At 37.0% G+C, this 14,983-nt stretch overlaps 2 protein-coding genes across 2 annotated transcripts; one reads left to right on the top strand and one right to left on the bottom strand.

Moving 5' to 3' along the window:
• Positions 1 to 110: 110 nt before the first annotated feature.
• Positions 111 to 777, top strand: LOC117781863 (accessory gland protein Acp29AB-like). Its single transcript, XM_034618741.1, has 2 exons — positions 111 to 203; positions 259 to 777. Exons 1-2 carry the CDS (start codon positions 113 to 115, stop codon positions 717 to 719), a joined length of 552 nt encoding a protein of 183 aa, XP_034474632.1. The 5' UTR covers positions 111 to 112; the 3' UTR covers positions 720 to 777.
• LOC117781864 (unconventional myosin-Ia) lies at positions 764 to 13,994 on the bottom strand. The gene is made up of 8 exons (XM_034618742.1): positions 13,757 to 13,994; positions 12,859 to 13,158; positions 9,196 to 9,503; positions 8,614 to 9,114; positions 6,570 to 7,274; positions 3,775 to 5,455; positions 2,763 to 2,926; positions 764 to 1,911 (listed from the first exon to the last, which is right to left on the bottom strand). Exons 2-8 carry the CDS (start codon positions 12,947 to 12,949, stop codon positions 1,483 to 1,485), a joined length of 3,879 nt encoding a protein of 1,292 aa, XP_034474633.1. The 5' UTR covers positions 12,950 to 13,158; positions 13,757 to 13,994; the 3' UTR covers positions 764 to 1,482.
• Between the last annotated feature and the right edge of the window lie 989 nt (positions 13,995 to 14,983).

Below are 14,983 nucleotides of genomic sequence, written 5' to 3'. Positions count from 1 at the left end.
TGTATCAGTATATATTCATACTCTTTACATTTACAGTCATTGTATAAATACTTTATGACATTCATTTTCAAATTCATTGTGTTTCTGAACAGCGGGAACTACACTTAATAAAATGTATAAAAAAATTGGAGGTGGTGTAAAAAGCTGTTGCATTTTAATAGTAATTTTATTATGTACTGCGCTATCACAAGATATATCTGAAGGTGAGATAAAAGAGGAGAAGATTTAATCATATAATTAACTTACATGAATTTCTAGGTGTAAATTCCCATATAAGTATTTATCATGGTTTAAAAGATGAGTTTAAAGGGGAAATTCCAAAGCCGTTTGAGAAAATTGGCGAAAAGTATTACAACATCGATCAAAATAATACCGTAAATTGGTTTGGAGCTGCAGAAAACTGTCGGCAGATTGGAGGAAACCTTGTCAATCTACAAAACAAACTCGAATTGGAAAATATTAAAGTGAAGTTAAATAGTTCGTTTATATACTGGACCGACCTGAATAACCTTGCCAAAAAAACAGTGTTCTATTCATTAACAACAGGGAGTTACAGTAATTTTCTTAATGTTGAGAATGACGAACTCGATATGTGCGGCATTTTAAAATATGAAAAGAACACGCGAGAATTTACAGTGGGACAACAAAAGTGCATGAAAAAAGGTCGTCCTATTTGTGAGTCAAAATTACCAACTACAATATCGGTTTCCCTATGGTAATCAGAACTAGTTATTGTTAATCCACTCAATTAATAAAAACAGTATTTAATGTTCTCAATTATGTGTTTCTTTAATGCAGGAATGGATTTAATTTTAGTACATAGATATCTATATATTTTTATGTATTTCTAGCACATAAATTGGCTGAATACATAAGTAACTTAGTTAAATTTCACATGACATGGATAAGATAAGATGATAAGTTGGCAATGTGAGTCTTTTTATAACCAAGTGGCAACATTGTCAGAATAGTAAACTTAACATTAACATGATAAACGGTAAATAATATGCGATATCTTAAAGCTATATATGTAAAACTACTTATATTTTATTTATGGATATTTATATCAGGCTATATGAGTAACAAGAAAGAAATAAAACCGCAAAGTGATCGGTAAATGAATAATCGAACACGTATTTAATGAGCAATAACTAATCTCTTGTATGCATATGTGTGTGTGTATAAATTTTAATTACAAGAACTTATAATTGATTATTCTTATTGGAAGAACTCACTTGATTGGCACTGGAAGCTACAACCTACCGTACAGTGGTAAACATAAAATAATACTACAATGTGCTTAGAATCTGAATGTTAAAGCAGATTCCATAATCTTAACAATATTTAGGGTAAGCACAATTCAAATTTTTTGGAGATGGGAACTATCCAAAAAAAATATTATGAACTAGTTGAAATATATACAGTCCTCGAACCTGTTAGGTGACTTTTTTGGAAGTGCACCTGAGTTCATTTTGTGTGGCTTTAAATCTTGACTCCATTAGATTGTCCAGTCGAGATGGGAATAGTTGGGATGCTGGGAATACTGGGGATGCTGGCATTGCCACTAGAGCCAATTGTTTGACTGCTCAGTTCCATGTACTGAAAGGGTACATGATAGCTTTGGCCTTTGTGCTCGACAATCAAGTGACCCCGACCATTAGAGGCACCCACCACAGTCACAGTCTCGCCTTTTTTCAACGGCTGCTGTTGTTGCTGCTGTTGTTGTTGCTGCTGTTGTTGCTGTTGTTGTTGCAGCTCCCCTGCGGCCGGAGGTGGCATTGCTGTTGCCGGATTAGCAAGAGCATCCTCTGGAAAATTCATTTTCATGATGCGAGTTTGCGGATAGCCAAGCTTCTTCGAGTTGGCCGTGATGGTGTACGCTCTCGATGGAGGCACGGGCGGTGGGCGTTCCTGCAACCGAAACCACAGAATTATAATCCAAGTAGAATGGTATATATGAAAAAAAAAGAAAAAATAAAAGTACAATCAACTAAGGCAACTCATTGCACAATGGGCACACTAAATGTGCAAAATGAAGTAATAACTAGGGGGCTCCGATGATCTAACGTTCTAGTGAAACAAATTTGGTCAAGACAAACTTAAATGCATGTTATATCAGTTTGGTTAAGATATCTCAAGGAACAAAAAAGTTTTTCATACTAAATCTGGATTTTCGCCCCATCGGTCCTATGGTAATATGGTTTTGGTAATACATCTATGTATCTATCATATAGACGAGCCTTCTCCTCGATACGTTTATACGTTAACCTCTAATAAGCTTTGCTCATTTGAAACACATTTTAGAATATTGTGTCTTCATATATTCAAATATATCTCACTCATTTACCAGAAATGTGTAAAATTAAGTAATACAAATAATTATTATATTTAATAGGAGCTCTAGATAAATTGCCGCCTAAATGGATTTATAATGCTTTCTTAGGTTACTTCCTCCTACTCATAAAGTAACATATATAATTTTCGTATATTATTTATCTGCTTAAAAACTAAATAAAAATTTTATTCACTATCTAATTAATAAAAGCATTAAAATATTTGAAAAGTGGGAATACTAATAAAAATATTTAATACTGGTATTCATATGTATATATTTTGTTTTAGTTCTTGAATCTAAATTTAAAATGTGAATAAAAAAAAACTTGTACAAGTTAGTTTAAAAATTTATCGAATTATACCATTCTATAGCAGAACGGAAGCAGGAAAAAAGCGCTTGTGCGACAATAACAAAATCGGCCACTTACCAAATCTAATCCGAAAAGACTACATGTTTGTTGTATAATCTTCTGGTCGCATTTCTCGTGTGGATCCGGCGGTGGTGTGCCGGCAATGGGCTGAGGTCTCGGCCGGGTCACTGTGCCACCGATGCCGAGATTCGGATTTGTGGATTTCGCAGAGAGGCGTGGAACTGCAGAGAAAATAATAATTTTATAATTAAATAAATAAATATTTAAATCCTTGCAGGGGGTAATATAAATCTTGGAAAATCAACCTTTAGTATGAAAATCTTTTGAATCTTATACAGGCTTATACAAATTGGGCTAAAATCGGACAATATCATTCATAGCCGCCATAGGAAATACCATTCGAAATTAACCTTTAGTATGAAAAACTTTGTTGTTCTTCAGAATATCTCAGCCAAACTCATAGATTGAATTTCTGCACAATCCGATGCCTATATATTATAGCTGCTATAGTAACAATCGGTCGAAAATTACCTTTAGAATGGAAAACATGGTTGTTCATTGAGATTTTTGAACCAAACTCATCAAACAATGCTTTGCAAGAGAATCAAGATAAGATGCGAAAGATAACTTGTTTTTTTTTTGGGCAAAAAAGGGTATATTGTGTTTGGCAGGATGTATGTAACCGGCAGAAGGGGGCGTGGCAGACTCCCCAAAGTATATATATTCTTGATCAGCATCAATAGCCGAGTCGATATAGCAATGTCCGTCTGTCTGTCTGTCTGTCCGTCTGTCTGTTTGAACGCGTCGATTTCATTTTAACTTGGAAAATGTTTTTTGTTTTTGAGATATCCTAACCAAATTGTTAGAATGTGCATTTAAGTTGCTTTTGTACATTCTGACCAAATTTGATTTAATTCGGTTCCATATATCATACAGCCGCCATAGGAACAATTGGTCGAAAATAATCCTTAGTACAGAGTACCTGGGCACAGGGTATCCTACTGTCGAGCATGCTCGACTGTAACCGCCCACCTGTTATGGATATAATATATTTTATGACCACAATCACCTGTATTGGGAGCAGCTGCAGCCACGGCGGCGAGAGCAGCCATTGCAGCAGAAGTTGCCTTGCCATTGGGATTATTGTGGGCACTGGCGAGTTTGGCACAGGAGTTGGCAATGGCCGGCAATGCTGACATGAGTCCGGCATCGTTGGCACTGGGACGCTTCAGGCTGTTGCCCATCTTTTTGCGCCAGCACCAGCCACGCCAGGTGGCCTGCATCCGGGTGGCGCTCTTGTGGCGAATCTCAGTGCGTAAGTGCTCCAGATGCTGTCGGATGCCTTCGCTAATGAAGACATGTCTCTTGCCCGGCGCCCAGGCCAGCGTTACGGAACCATCTAGCACAGGTGGCTGCTCCATGTCCATGGCATACTGCAGTATCAGCTGGCAATCCTCCAGAGCTTTGTCCTCGCTGCGTCGCAGCAGGCGGAAGGGAGCCAACATGCGATAGCGGGCATTAAATTGCTTGAAGCGCATGCGATGTGGAAATCCAGATGCCATCAAATTCACCGTCTCCAGAACCTGCAAGGAACGAATCTGTCGCACCACCGTCATCCGCTCGAATCTGCCCGCCTGCTCGGATGCATTGCTCCGAATGCAGCGCACAAAATGCGGTCTGGCATGGACAAGAGTGCGCAACAGATTGTCCAGTCGTGTGTGGAAGTCCTGGGTGAGTGTGGAAACGGGCTCATCGCCATTGAGCAGGTCCGAGTGCGAGGTGGGTGAAATGCGGAAACTGAGGCCACGCGGTGCCTGCTGCTGGGCATACAGAGCCTTCAGCTCCGAGCCAAAGAGATGTGTGGCAAAGCCAAAGTTGCAACTGTGTTTGTAAAACACAGCAACCAGATCATCCGGCACCACATCCCTATTCGTGTCCAGAAAATCGGTGGTGTCGTACTCAACGCGACCCGCAAAATGTCTGATGGCAAAAAGACGTGGATCATCTGGTTCGGAGGCATTGCGGGCCTCCAGTCGCGTGGAGCAGCGATGTTGCACCTTCAGCTTGGTCACATAACTCTCGGCTGTGCCTCGCACCGAGCACTCCATGTCCAAGAGGCTGAGCAAACCGGTTCGCAGCGAGGATATCAAATCAATGCATGGCACATTATCCACATAGTCGACCTCCGTGTCGCATACAATGCCCTCATCCCGACAGGATTCCACCGAGGATTTGAAGATGTGCGTGTTGTAGAAATGCTGCATTGTCTCCGCACACAGATTGATGCACAGATGCTCCAGCTGGGCATGTGGCGATGGCTCCTCAAAGCCGAACATGTCAAGAATGCCAATGAATCCATCCGTCGCATGTCGCACTGCGTTATTCAGTGCGGCCATCGACTTGGAGCCCGCATTGCCACCGCCAATAGTCGACGCATGCTGGGATGCTGCATCCGCCTGGTTGTGCACCGACTCATTCGAGTCCGAGCTGAGCGTGCCCAGCGTCGAGCCCAAACGCTTCAGGCTGTTTGCTCGCCTGACAATCGTCGCCACCAGGCGACAGTACAACGCCTTGGCCAGACAATCCCGCGTCATATTCGCATCTCCATCCCCGCACACCGATTTCACCAGCTGGCCCCGCACATTGTGGGTGCGTGTGGTTAATCCCCGGAACAGTGCTGCCGGAGGCACACCCAAAAGACTGGCCACTGAATTAAGCTCCGTTTCGCCTTTGACATCCACCTCGAGGCCCTGCCAGAGAGAGAGAGAGAGAGAAGAAAGAGGAGGGTGGAAGGAAAATAATTTAATAAATATGCAAATCAGTTCTTAAGATAATAGCTTAACACAAATCTTATTCCTTGATGACAACAAAACAATTAAATTCTTGAATAAATATTATAAAATAAATGAAGAATATTTGGTAAATTTTCCACCAATTTGATTGCCTTGGTTATTTATTTAACCTACGATTAAAAACAAATAACGTATGACACTTAAACCAATATTGACAAATTGTGTTGCTGAACAACAAAGTGTTGGAATAAATTCATAAATTCTAAATATATATAACTACTATCCATCAATCTATATCAATAGACTAACTTAAAATAATTTATTTATTAACTGTAAGAAATTTGATAATAAAGAATACTATTTATTTAATATATAATATTTATTTAATATATTTATTTAATCGACAGAGAGAAAAAATTATTTATCCGAGTTTAAAAACAATTTTAAAACATAAATGTAAAATTAACAAATAATTTGTATATTAATAATTTTTAATGTAAGTTTAAATTTTACGAATAATAATTCTCAGTTTCAGTGATTTATTTCATTTGCCATTCTAGCAAAATTGTTATTTTATTTTCTTTTTATTGCTTGAATATTTTTAAATAAACAAAAATATAAAAAGGATTTCTTGCTCAGTATGTATAAGATTTCGAACACGACATAATTTCAGACGTAAATTACCCATAATCACATCAGCGCAAGAAATTTAAAAAGTTGCAATTGTATGACAAACTCGCCGAGTCTCGAACCAGGTACCTCGACTTGACAGAGCGTCGCTCTACCCAAAGCACCACCGCAGCATTACCATAATGGCGACTAAAACCGAAACAAGTGCGGGAGAGCAGACGCAGCTCGCCAGATGGCGCCATTGCCAACTTAGCCAACTGCTAGTTACTGCTAGTGAGCCATAGATGGCGCTGCACTCGGCACTTGCCATGTGAATATCGTATTAGGTAAATAAACGATATTAAGAGAATTTGTGTAAATTTAATTTATACATTTTAAATAACAAAAAATTGCTAATGCTTGTAATTAATGTATTGTTAGATAAATAAAATAAAAAACTTACCCCTCCATCGATAAACTGAACATTGCCAAGCAATAGAACCGCAGCCAGCACACGCACCACATCCAAAAAGGGAATCCCCAAGATGCCCAGACAAGTTTTCCACGACTGGAAACGTTGAGCATCCTCCTGTTCGTTCTGGGAGCTATCACCACGCAGATAACGCAGATTAGCCGGTGAATATCCCTCCAAATGGAGCTTTTGACGTTCTTCCCTATTGAGTCCGGCCAGAAGTTGATAGAATATGTGATAGTTCTTCTCCTTGGGCAGTGGACGGATGACGCGCGTCTGATCCAGAAAATAGCAGTGAATCTTGGTGCGATAGAGTGCACCATCCGTCACTTGTACCTCAATGAATTGGCCAATGCGACTGGACTCCGAGTTGGTGGTTGTCTTGGCGGATCCAAGCGAACGTAAGACCGTAAAAGCGGCAGCCAAGTGCTTAAAGGCATCCGTTTCCGGGCCACCACCGGCAATGGCAAAAAGTTGGCGCAACATCAACATGGCATTCGCTGTCTTCCCTGCTCCGCTGGTGCCCGACAGTATGATGGCCTGCGGATAACCCGTCTCACTCTGCTGACGCACTGCCTCCTGCACTATCTTCTGGAGCTGCGGTGCCAGCGGCAAGTCACGCGTCGATGTTAATGTCAGCGGATTGCCCACATCCAGATAGGGATTAATCGACAGCAGAATGGGTCCCACATTTGTCTGCCAATTGAAAACAAAGAAGATGACACATGGATATTATTAATCTATGTATTTCTCAAGTGGGTTACAGTTCAATGAATCATGCACTCGAAAACTTAAAGTCGTTAAACTTAACGGTGGAGAAGAAAGGCGGATTATTAAACAGGAAAACATCTTAAGGAAGCAGAGGAATTAACAGCCACTAAAACACTGTGTTTGGGATAGTTATGTGTAGCAAAGAATTGGAAATATTTTTGTATTATATTTAATATTATATCAAGCGAATATTATTGCAGATTAAAGAGAATCAAGTGCTTCTCTTTAACATTACCCTCTATACAATGGGAAAGTAATAAGGTGAACTTCAAATTAAGGGTAGAACCAGGAACTTATTAAATCAGGGAACAAATAATCCTCCTTAAGCAAATAAATCTCTTTTTTGAGTTCTGCAGAAAACGGAAATTACAGATCGTTATATTCCTTGTTAAACGCAATGAAGGATAAAGAGGAGGATTACCAACAAGAAAGGATAGTTAAAGAAGTATGAGTATTTTACTCTACCATAACACTATATTAATTGTACATAAGTGAATAATTCTAAAAACTGTTTGTCTTGTTAATTAGAATACTTAGAAGTGAAGCTAAGCTTAGAATTTAAGGCCCAAGACAAGCATCTTACATAAAAATATATTTCTCAATGAAAAAAAGAAGAAAAGAAGGTCATAAAAATATATTTCTCAATGAAAAAAAGAAAAAAAGAAAGTCAGATTAAAAATAAAGATAAAATCGGAAAAAAAATTTGATGAGAGGGAATTAGTTGGAAAAAAGAGATAGATCGTTTTATTTATCATTAAAGGAGGATGAAGTGTGGATTAACAAGAAGAATGCAGGCTAAGAAATAATACTATTGTAATATTCTAAATGTAGGATAGCTCAGTAAATAATTCTGTAAACATTGGTATTTTTGATACTTAGAAAAGAAATTTCATTGATAAAAGTAAATCACAGCTTGTTATTCATCTCAAAGAATCAGTGAATAGTCTAAAGTAGAAAGACTCGGCCTTCAGTTAGTAACCATGGATAGTTAGACAGACGGTATATAATTGTCGAAATTAACAGTTAATCTGAGGCGAGTGCAAGCGGAAATTTAATTTAATGACAAACTATTATAGTAATTGCAGGAGACTTGAATGGAGATAGATATGGAGACGGAGATAGATATGGAGACGGAGATGGAGACGGAGACTCTTTTGTAATTGGAGTGGGGATAAAAGTGAGTCTAACTGTGAACTGGTTATGCTAAATGCTGAACAAAAATAATGACTGATATTACCGGGATCGATAGAATTACGACACTTACGAAATATCGCTGCTCGTTGAAGCGTGCCTGTAGCGTATGCATAACGGCATGCTCGTTAAGAGGACCCGCCAGATGGATTAGATCCTGCATATCCTTAGGGGGCCTTCCAGTTGAATGCAGCTTAATGCCGCCGGCGGCAAATCCGAATCCAAATGGCAACGTCTTCACACTCTGGCAAGGATTCACATGTTTGGTCGAGGGAAATTGCTGGCTTTGATGATGTTGTTGTTGTTGTTGCTGCTGCTGCGATGCTGCCACCGATGCCGCAAGCGCAGTTGCCGTCGATGAGCGCATCGGCAGCGTGTTGCAATTGGAATTGCCGCCATGTGGCAATGTTGCCAAAGCACCCAGACTTCCATTGTTGCTCTTGTGATGCGACAATGCGGATTTATCGCCCAGCTGATGTGGCAATGGATGTGGAATCGATGTGTTGCGTGCCGAGATGACAGCACCAGAGCCCGAATTACTTGGCAACGTCTGGCTGAAGTTGTAAGTGTGCTGCTAAAAGTGGCAAGTGGCAAGTGGCAAGTGGCAGTTGCTATTACTCTAAATTTTGCAGAGATCTCTGCGAGCTACACTCACCTTGGGCAGCGTATGTTGTCCACCTCCGTTCACATGCTGCTGCAATGCATTTGTTGATAGACCGGCAGTGCCCAGATTTAGATTCGGACTGGATGCATTCAAATCAAAGTTAGCCGCCTTCGCACCTCCATTATTGGCAATGCCAACGGCGACGCCGACGCCAACGCCAATGCTGTGATGCTGTGCATCGCTGCCCCGACCCTGAACCTGACCCTCCACATGCAACCGATTGCGCATGACCAGCAGCTCGGTGCTCAGACTCTTCAGCCGCTGCTGCAGATGCACTGCCTCATTGGATGATGAAGCATCTGAAAAAAACAAAAAAATTATGCATTCAATTATTCTATTCTATTTTATTCTATACTTAAATTATTTTGAAAAATAGTTGAAAACTCTTAAAAAATACGTTATAAATATGAATATATTACATATATTTTTCAAAAGTATATCTTTTTAATAATTCCAAAATTGATAAATATAAAACATGATAAGTAACATATTTTCTTAGATATTTAGAATTAAAACAATAATAGATTAACATATTTATTGTTAAGTCTGAATCTGTTTTTTTTTTGTTCATTACACCCTGTAATTTATATACTTGACATGAGCTGGTAGAAAAATGTACACTCAAGTTTTATTAAACTGTCTGAGACATAAAGATATATGTATATAAAACTTTTCGCATAATCTAAACTTATTTTAAATTACAGCTTAAATAACGCTTGGAGAAAATTTAATGTATCAGAAAATGAAAAACATAAGAGTATTTAGGCATCTCTTTCACTTTTTTATTTTAAATCCTTTAGCACTCTTGAGTTTAAAATACTTCTGTCGGCTTACCTGTATATGTTGAATGAAAAAATTAATAGATATTCCTCTTAAAATTATATATTTCTGCAAACATCTGATATCAGGGTATTCTTTCGTTGAGATTTGAGCTCAATCAACAACACATGTGATAAAATATTATTAGGCTTTAAATAATTTTTGAACCAATGTGAATAAACTTACAAATATTCAGCAGAAAATTTTGTAAACATTATTAACACACTAAAATATATTTCGCTAATAACTAAACCGTAAAAATACACGAAGCTTTAAAAATTTCTTAATTTCAGAAGGGAGCACGCACAATTTGCTTAATTATAATTAACATCTATATCCATTAGTTTAGTCAGGCCTGACTTAAATTAAGTTGGTTGGCTTGCGACGCCAATTTACAAAGAAAATAAAAAGCAACAACTTCAACATACCAAAATTTACATAAAATTTTAATGAACTAATTTTGCAAGCCAAATCGAATAACAGAACGCAGAACGCGCTAAGATGAAACAAAAAAGCTGGCGGCAGGTGCCAAAAATATATATATAAAAAAAACCAACAACAAAACAATGTCAAAGGGGAAGTCAAAAAAACATCAATGAATTGGGGATGATACTCGCAATAAATAATGATTGCCAATCGATTAAAGACACGAAAACTTTCGAAAATGATGACAACAACCTCTGACTTTAGAATTAGTAGAAGGTATCTGCAAGTACTAATTAATACTTTAGTACTATACTTTCACTAAATCTACAATCGAGTAATCTATCGATATTAGGTAAAATTAAATCTGGAAGTGATTACCAATAAACCATTACACTGCATTTACTTAATTAGCTGCATAAAAGAGAAATTAAAATTAGTAAAAGTACTAAGCTAATTACGCGTTTTAATACTTGCCACAAAAAAAAGGTGTTCGAAATTTTTATTTTGAATCGAAATAGAGGCAAACGACGCGAACAGTTTCAGAGTCGACGAGGCAAACATTCAACCAAAAAACCGATATCATTGATGGCGGAAAACCAGTTTTGTTTTTAAGCTGCACACAAGAAATGTAAAGGTAAAACTACAACAGCAACAACACTAAAGTTCGAAAAACATCAAACAATTTGTTTTGATTATAATACCCTAACTTTTAAAATGATAAAAGTACTGGCTTTGATTAAAAGAAGTTTGACTTATCTGCAACGGATTTTCTTTGATTCATATCAAATGTATAAATAATTATTATAGTTTAATAGCTAATCTATAAATTCTATAAATTCTCGACAATTTCTTTAATTCTTTTAAAGTTTCTAATCAAAACATAAAGATAATATCATCGTTTCTTTCATTTCTTTTCCTTCTTTCTTTCTTTTTTTGTTACATAAATACATCGATTAATTTAACAATTGCAAGTCATGAATTGTAATAAAACTTCATTTATTAGAGTATAAATTTCTCGACTCTTTAGAGATTTAAAGCTTTCTTTTCGCCTTGTTGTTGTTTTGGTATTTCATTTTTTTCTGTTTCTTATTTTTGCATGTAGAAAAAGTTGAAGTCCGAATTAGCAGCACAGGCAAGAAAATTTCTTGGAAGCTGAAATCAGCGTGCAGCTTTACCACTAAAGAGCAGGCAACAACAACATCAACAACAACGATGACGACGGGCACATTTAAAGATCTCAACGGCTGTGTTGGCGGCGTTGCCTGGAACCAAAACTGGTCACCAATAGGCTGGAGGAGATAGCGGAGGGGGAGGCTGACGGTGGGCAAATGCTGCAAGCCAAAGCAGCAGACAAGCTAGCTACACAAGGGTTCCATATAAGTACATATAGGTAGGTACACTGAGTTATTGCTGTTGGTATTGTTCAAGAACCATATAATAATGACTTGATAGAAAGATATATCTTAACTATTTATATATATCATAGTTAGATATGAATAACTGAATCTATATACATTTTCCATTCAAATAATAAACTGAAGAAGTACGAATACTTATATTTAGGTAATCCTTATAATATATCATATTTATTAATCATAATAAATAATAAAATAATTTTGATTCAAAAATTCTCTTTTAATATTTTGATTGAGAATTAAATAATGTCCTAGTAAAAATCCAATTAATTTCAATTGTAAGATTTAATACGTAAACAGCACCTAAAATACTGAAGGGTAAATTATAATAAGAATTTATGATAATTTTATTATGACCAACCAAAATTTTTAAAGCTTCTGTTATCTGTGAATTATTATCCAAAAAATATTATAAGCGATATTATGCAACACATTGACCATAATTATCTATTAAATATATCTATTAAAATCTATAAGCCCAAAATTTATATAAAAGTAGCATAGTAATCGTTAAAATACTTATTATTACAAGTGAAATACAATTTTTTGGAAGACTATTTAAAATTTTAAGACAAACTTAATTTTTGTTTAACTATTGTTGACACAAAGATAACAAAAACTTATAATTTTGTTTAAAATATTAAAAGGCTTCATTATAATACTATATGAATATTTAAACTATTTACATATTTGGTTTTCATAAATTTTTTTAGCAAATCAAACAACAATCTACTTAAACTAAGTATTGTATATCAGAAAAAAGAATAAATGTTCTGCATTTCAAAAGAGTTCATAGCTCTTTTATAATATTAAAGAAGAAAACATAGTTTCTATACAAGCAAACAAAAAGCTTTGTTAACTTTGCTAACAATGGGGTCGCATAATTTTGTATCACGCCAGCTGCAAAACAAAAGACTTAGGAAACAAACTTGCTGTGATATTTGTTTCGTTAAATAGGGGAAATTATATTACAATCTCTTAGACTGACACTTACCCTGCAGCTTCTTCTCGGTCTCCCAAAATTTTTGCAATTCCGTAAAATATTTATCCAGTATGAAAACTTTTGACAGGCCCAATGTGGCCATCGTTGATGTACATTTGTGTGGCCAATAACAAGGAACGAAAGCACCAAAAAAACCAGCTAATTCCAACTGCAGTCACCCAAAAAAACAAGTTTGGATTTCAAATGTGAGTTCCTTTTCTTTTATGTTGTTTTTGCTTTTTTCTCGCTTTTGACGTATAAGGACGAGAGGATGAGGAGGCGACGATTTTCTTATTTGAATAATTTCGTATACTGAGAGAGGGAGATACAAAAAGTACTCAAAACACGCCCGATCGAACAGGTTTTCCGCACAGGCGCATGCCGGGGACTCGGACTGACCAGGCCAACTTGTATCTGTATCTGTCGCTGCTTTTGTATCTGTATCTGTGTCTCTATGGCTGACAAAGTGAGCCTGGAACTGGGACCGATACCGATACCGAATGACTGTCTATCTGCAGCTGCGGTTGCTTCGTTCTTTTTCCTTTTTTTTTATAATTTTTGGGCAGCGCAACAAGTGAAGCAACAACAACAACAGCAAAGAGAACAAAATAAATAAACAAGCGAAAAGAATGCTGAAGGGCAGCAGCCAAATCACTGGCAGCCCCTGTCTCAATCTGCCAGATACTTCTTTGCCAGAGAGTTATATGGTTCTTTTGCTTTTGCCTTGTCTCCTCTTCTTATTATTATTATATCTTCTTCTCTTTTTTTTCGTATTATATTTTTTATTATTATTTTTGTAGCCCTCTTGACGCGCGCGCTTGTTTTCTTGTTGTGTGCAGACTTTTTTTCGTCGCTTACTGTTTTTCTTTTTTTATTATTTTTTTCTTTTTTTGAAAAACGAGTTACCAACTCCAAGTCGCAGACACGCGAAGTTGAAAATGTAGCCGCAGTCAGAGTTGGAGTCGGAGTGGATGCTTAGATACCTTCAAGGTACACACTCACACACACACACACAGGTATATACAGGTAAACTATGTTACACTCGCGCACACACACATATGCTGTACTCGTATGTGTATCTATAAGCAAACAAGTATTATTTTATTGCCGTTTTTTTTTGGCGACTTTTCCGTTATGATTTAAACACAACTCGAGTATATTCCAAATTGTGTGACTCGATTTGAATTTGTTAAAGTGCACCTTTAATTCAGGTAGACGATCAGCCGCGTTGTGGACTTTAACACTTGCACGCTGCCAAGCCAAGCCGCAGACTGATCGCTGGCAATTTTGTCGCTCCAGACGCCGAGGTACAAACGATCGTTTTGCTGTCTCTCTAATAAGTACACCTCTCTCTTTAGCTCTCTCTCTCTCTCTGTCTTTTGCTGTCTTTTATTTTGTGTACAACAGGTAAAAGGCCTGCTCTCTCTATCTGTCTCCATGCAGTTGCTCAAATATGAGGTCAAGTGTTTGAACTATGCGTCTCTTCTCTCCTCTCCTCTGCTCTTCTTGTCTCAGCTGTGTCTCGTTTGCTGGTCGCGTGTTAATTAGTGTTGATTGTTTATTGTTTATGCTGCATTTTACAATTCCCACAGCATTTCCATTGCATTTTGCAACTCACATGTTAATTCTTTTTAATATTCTATTCTTGCAGCTCAACATGATTTTCCAACTGTTCACAAAGCATAATTAAGCGTGCTGTTTAACTTATCTAATTTATATACGTTAAACAAATAATATATTTAAATTAAATTTTATTTCCACAGCTGTCGATCTGGGACTTAAACCAACACTGCAACAAAGACAACAACCAGGTGCAGCTTTAACCGTGTATGGTCACCCTGACACTGCAAAATTCGCCTTACACTCAACATCATTTCGCCGCACCGCAACCTCAGCTGAGTTATGCGTTAAACAGATTTGAAACTATTTTATTTATAGATTGATTTATTTTCTTATTTTCTTAATGTAAATATGTGTAATAATCTATTGATCTAAATATTAGCTGTTTTTGCAATAATAAAAGTATAATATAATACTAAATTTAGTAGATTTAACACATTTTATTAAGCAAGTTGAATTTATTTTATATAAATAATAACTCATTTACAACTCACCGGGTATATTTTCAGATATACTT

The sequence above is a fragment of the Drosophila innubila genome (assembly GCF_004354385.1).
Source record: "Drosophila innubila isolate TH190305 chromosome 2L unlocalized genomic scaffold, UK_Dinn_1.0 4_B_2L, whole genome shotgun sequence".
Lineage (NCBI taxonomy): Eukaryota > Metazoa > Arthropoda > Insecta > Diptera > Drosophilidae > Drosophila > Drosophila innubila.
This window is presented reverse-complemented; position numbering and strand designations above follow the sequence as displayed.

Bases quoted from the DNA above. Each gene is read 5' to 3' on its own strand.
- LOC117781863 (XM_034618741.1), top strand. From the start codon at position 113: ATGTATAAAAAAATTGGAGGTGGTGTAAAAAGCTGTTGCATTTTAATA. The intron at 204-258 runs GTGAGATAAAAG...ATGAATTTCTAG, and splicing joins ATCACAAGATATATCTGAAG to GTGTAAATTCCCATATAAGT.
- LOC117781864 (XM_034618742.1), bottom strand. From the start codon at position 12,949: ATGGCCACATTGGGCCTGTCAAAAGTTTTCATACTGGATAAATATTTT. The intron at 9,115-9,195 runs GTGAGTGTAGCT...TGCCACTTTTAG, and splicing joins GACAACATACGCTGCCCAAG to CAGCACACTTACAACTTCAG. The intron at 5,456-6,569 runs GTAAGTTTTTTA...TCTCTCTGGCAG, and splicing joins TTCAGTTTATCGATGGAGGG to GGCCTCGAGGTGGATGTCAA.